This window comes from Taurulus bubalis (assembly GCF_910589615.1).
Source record: "Taurulus bubalis genome assembly, chromosome: 3".
Lineage (NCBI taxonomy): Eukaryota > Metazoa > Chordata > Actinopteri > Perciformes > Cottidae > Taurulus > Taurulus bubalis.
This window is the reverse complement of record NC_136591.1, coordinates 34,797,451-34,802,622: the sequence shown is the minus strand read 5'-3', so window position 1 is coordinate 34,802,622 and position 5,172 is coordinate 34,797,451. Positions and strand designations below refer to the sequence as shown.

The following is a 5,172-nucleotide window of genomic DNA, read 5'->3' as shown; positions in this document are numbered from 1 at the left end:
GTGTTCCCATGCCTTAATGTGAGAATATGAACGACTGGATCCTTGCGTATGTTGCTTACCTGTAAAATATAGACTGTTATTTTTCCGAAGCAACATCTCCGATCCAAGACTCAAGCCAGGTCAGGTCTAAATTACTGTGTATTCCATTGAATTAGGATCGGGCAGGGTTCCAGTCTTTTTGGCTTGGGTCGACTCGGGTCCACTGCCTTCTGGATCTGGTCTAATTATGCACAAGTCCGGTCTGACTGCACTCGGGTCCCCTTTGGATCGGTTATGTGAGACCACCTTACTTTGTCATTTCAAATTTGCCATTCAAAAGCAAAACAAATGATAACATGGTTTGGTAAGGCGCCATTCCAGATATAAAAATAAAAAAAATACCAATTCGTTTTTGTTGTTGTTTTTCTTAAAATCATTATACCAACGTACCGTGAACGCAGCGCTTACAATCTATTGTTCACTCCCTTTCCCCCCAAACCCCGCCCACGGTCCACAGCGGCGGCCGTGATTGGCTGAATCCGAGTGCGGTGCCGTCATCGCTCGGAGCGCCCATTCATCTCTTCACTTGGGCGTTGGACTCCGCATCTTAATAGCAACAAGGGAAATTTCTCCATTTTGCAGCCTGTCTGCAGCGACACGGCCACCGAGCTGGGATTTTATTACTTGTCCCTAACCTGTCAGCTTTTTTCTGCGCTTCTGAAAAACCCCTCAGTCGCTCTCAACTGGACTTTGCTTTTGCGTTTCCCCAGTCAACTTTTTTTCTCTTTGTCCAGAGAGAGAGAGAGAGAGAGAGAGAGAGAGAGAGAGAGAGAGAGAGAGAGAGAGAGAGAGAGAGAGAGAGAGAGAGAGAGGAGACAGCAGCGAAGAGCTTTGCGTTTCAACAAAGAGGCTTGTGGGGTCTTTGTTCGCTTTTTTTTTGTGTGTGTGTGCGTGTGTGGGGATCGGTTGAGTTTCTTTGTTGGAGCTAAAAGCATGGGAGCGCAATTGTCCAGGACAGCTGGAAAGGCTGAAATCTCGGCTGTAAAGCCCGGAGAGGCTGCTGCTGCTGCTGCTTCACCCACCAAGACCAACGGACAGGTAAATGATATTTTATCATCCAGCTTCCATCTCATCCACCGGGGCGGGGGGCTGTGGGGGAGAGAGAGAGAGAGAGAGGGGGAGAGAGAGAATCTGGTTCGGGCTGCGCTCTCCGGGCGCAAATCCGTGCGTAATCGTGGATATGTTGAATGAAGATCCGCGGCTGGAGTTAAAACTAAATTGGAAGGCTTGTTTATCAAAAATAAAAATAAAAAAGCAACAGATGGAGCTTTTGATAAGTCTAAGGTTTCGTGGGAAACGCTGCGTTGAGCGGATATTTGGAGGAAATTTGAGTTTATTTTTCAAGAAGCAGCCGCACTCGTGTGTTTGCATGGTTTGTTGGCCGATACGCTTCAACATAAAGAAAACAAGAAAAGGTACAGCTTTGAATGAAGTCGCTTCTCGGTAACACTTAAGACGAGATGCGCGATGGCAACAACACAAAAACATGGGTTTGTGTGAGCTCCTTTTGTTACAGATGCTCGACTAGAAAGTGGAGATGGCAGCCTGCTGTCGCGCAGAGGGGGGAGAGAGAGAGGATAGAGAGAGAGAGAGAGGGAGAGGGAGAGAGGCAGGGAGAGAGAGAGAGAGAGAGAGAGAGACTTTGTTTTTTTAAGAGTTTGGCAAATATACAATTCAGGACCCTGTTTACGTATTAGACATTTTTTAGGAGATGTACCTGAACTTTACTCTCCCTGATCTGCTGGACTAATGAGCATCTGCTGTTTTAATGAGCAGCTGCTTTGCTGTCAGGAGCGACCACAGTGACCAGCTCGCTCAGGCTGTTAACGAAATCCAGGGGAAAAAAAAACAAATAAATAAGAGGATTTGCATTATCTTATGTACAGTCTACTTCACGACTGTTCTGATTATTTCCATATAAAGTCTCCTGAAAGTAGAACCTGGGTCCAGGATGCAGTGCGTCTGCTTTTGTCAGTGGCGATTCGATGGTGTCTGCTGCCCCTGGTGTCCACCAGTGGCACTGCCCAGCTCTGCTGTAGAACCCCATGCCAGCTCTGCATGCCACTAACAGCCACTGTTTCCTCTCTTTAGGAAAACGGACATGTTAAAGTGAACGGGGACGCCTCTCCGGCAGCAGCCGAGAACGGCAAGGAGGAGGTGCAGGCCAATGGCAGCGCCGCCGCCGAGGAGAGCCCCAAGGAGGAGGCTGTCAAGGCCGAGGATGCCCCCGCCGAGAAGGAGGCTGCGGATGGGGAGAAGGTAGAGGCGGCGTCCCCTGCTCCCGCCGAGGGAGAGGTGGCGAAGGCGGAGGAGGACGCCGCCGCCGCCACCCCGTCCGCCAGCAGCGAGACCCCCAAGAAGAAGAAGAAGCGCTTCTCCTTCAAGAAGTCATTCAAGCTCAGCGGCTTCTCTTTCAAGAAGACCAAAAAGGAGACAGGGGATGGAGCAGAGGGCGAGGAGGCGGCCGCTGCTGATGCATCCACAGAGGAGGCCAAGGCCGAGGGCACGGAGGAGACGGCGGCGGCTGCCAGCGAGGAGGCCAAGCCCGCCGATGGGGAGGCCGCACCTGCCGCGGAGCCCGCCAAGGAGGAGGTAGAGGCCAAGCCGGAGGCGGCGGCGGCGGAGAAGCCCACCGAGGAGGCCAAGGAGGCCGCACCCGCCGAGGAGCCGAAGGCCGAGGAGCCGAAGGCCGAGGAGAAGCCGGCCGAGGAGGCGCCCAAGACAGAGGAGGCCGCGCCGGCCTCGCAGGAGGCGGCATTAGCCGCAGAGGCCCCAGCCGCAGAGGCCCCAGCCGCAGAGGCCCCAGCCGCAGAGGCCGCCGAATAAGTTCCGCAAGGGGAAAGAGGGGAGAAATTTGAAAGGAAAAAAAGAAAGATAATCAAAGAACATTTCCCTGTTTTGTATGTTGGAGTGACGCCAGGGCCTGGCTTTGAAGAACTTGTCAACAACCAGGGATATTTTAAAGCTTTTCTTTATTTTTTGATTTATTTTTTTGGTTTCCATTCGACCCCCCCGCCCCTTTTACACAAAACCCATCTCTGCCCCTTGTTACTTCCATTCCAACGGGCTGTATGGAGGTGGGTGGCTTCAATATGTACAACAGATTAAATACATCCACACTCTGCCATATATATTTTTTTCATCAGTATTACATTTTCCTTTCTTTCTTTTTTTTTTAATTTTTATACAAAATGTAAACAAAATGGTATGGACATGCCCATGGTATGAAGGGGAGGAAGGGGGGAGCTGTAAATGAAAGGTAAGGGGGGTGGGGGGGCAGACTATTGAGAAAAGAGTAGTCTACGAAAAACTAAAACTATGAGACCAACATCAATACACGCCCGAACGTTTTTTTGCAACACTAAGTCATTTTTTCGTTTTTTTACGATAAAACAACAAGAAAATCCCACAGTTAGCTTTTTCTTCTTCTTTTTTTTTTAGAAAGTCATATAAACGCATAGGAGCTTTTCACTTCTCATTAGCTGTACCAGTCAGTGATTCAGTAGAAATACAAGTTGTATAGACTTTATTGTTTACTGTTGGTTTTATGGCCTTAATAAAATAAAAAAAAATGTAAGTATGTATAGGCAGGGTGTTTTTAACTGTGATTATTGTACAAAATGAAAAGAAAAAAAAATCTTGATCAAGAAGCACATGAAGTTTGCAGCTCATTTTTCCACCCTGCTCATTTTTGTAAGATAACAACACACACACACACACACAATAAGTCATCCCGGGTGACCTTCTTAAGCAATTTTGAAGTCAAAACCAAGCTGTGATAAGTGGAATGGTTAACTGTTTATATACTGTGGTATGTTTTTTTGATTACAGCAGGCGATGCTTTTTCAGTGGTCTTTGACAAAACAATTTAAGGAATCTTTCAGATGCAAATGTTTGTGTAGCATCTTGTCTCTCTCTCTCTCGCTCTCTTTTCCTTGTGTAAATACTGGAGAAGCTTTGACCAGTTTGACTTAGAGATGGAATGTAACTTTGCTTACAAAAAAAACTACAACAAAAAAACATTGCTATTAAAACTCCTCTGCTTAAGGTGTTCTAATTTTCTGTGAGCACACTAAAAGCGAAAAATAAATGTGAATAAAATTGGAGCTGCATCTGTCGTTATTTGGTGAAATGCAATGTCGTGTTGATGCCTGAGGAACGCTGCCGTGGACGTTAAGACATCCGAGGAACCGGGAAGAACAAGAGCACGTACAAGTAGGCGTGTCCACACACTCTTGGCCACATAGTAAAGAGGAAGTGGCTTCATTGCAGTTGTTCTCAGGTTGCATAACGGCCTCCTGGACGGAGACACAGCTCTAGGGATGGCATTCATCTTTCCCATAGACTCCTATTAGAAACTGAGTTTTTTTGTTGAGAAGAAAACACAAAGTTTCGCGAACACCAATCTCCTGGCTCCATTCCGCCCACCAAACCTAAGCTATGAACAAAAGTTCATATTCAAAAAGGGGGGCGCAGTTCGGATGTTTTGATGCGACCCCGCTTCAAAACATCTAAACTGTGGAGAAGTTATTCATTTGACCCCAAATGAATAACTTTTCCACAGTCAGTACAGTTGATGGAGGTCTGCACAAAATGAATTATCAGTATTTAGAATATCATCGGCGCTTTATTTTGCAATATAAACCTTGCAATATTTCCAACGTGGAACGGAAGCTGCTAGGTCCAGCTACGCGGTTCCAGAGCCACACGACTCCATTAAAAAAAAAGGGAATTTTACCAAGCAGAAAACTGGACTTGTTTTACTGCCTCGATGTGTTAGTGCGTGACTTTGGTTCGGTTTTCGTTCCTTCAAGGTTTCGTTTTGGAGCTTGTACAACTCCAGCTGTTCCTTTTTTAGGAATTTCACCCAAATTGGTTTAGTCAGCCTGCAATGCAACTGCCCCAGATAAAAAAGGATGCAACGTCATGGTTCAAATGCAGGTTATGCACACAAAAAAAACTGAGCAGAGCAGTCGCACTCTGAACAGTGTGTGTGTTTGTGTGTGTGAGTGATGCTGCAGTTTGTAAACCTGGTAGTAATACTGCACTCACAGGTATAATGACTTTCCTAAGTGCAGTCAATCTGCGTCGGCATTGGCCCAACACACACTTGTGTACACTCACCTGTTTTTT

At 46.9% G+C, this 5,172-nt stretch overlaps 1 protein-coding gene across 1 annotated transcript; it reads left to right on the top strand.

Annotated features, from left to right (window-relative positions):
* Positions 1 to 585: 585 nt before the first annotated feature.
* On the top strand, positions 586 to 3,252 carry marcksa (myristoylated alanine-rich protein kinase C substrate a). The gene is made up of 2 exons (XM_079215491.1): positions 586 to 1,077; positions 2,131 to 3,252. The coding sequence occupies exons 1-2, from the start codon at positions 973 to 975 to the stop codon at positions 2,863 to 2,865; spliced, it is 840 nt and encodes a 279-aa protein (XP_079071617.1). The 5' UTR covers positions 586 to 972; the 3' UTR covers positions 2,866 to 3,252.
* Positions 3,253 to 5,172: the final 1,920 nt, after the last annotated feature.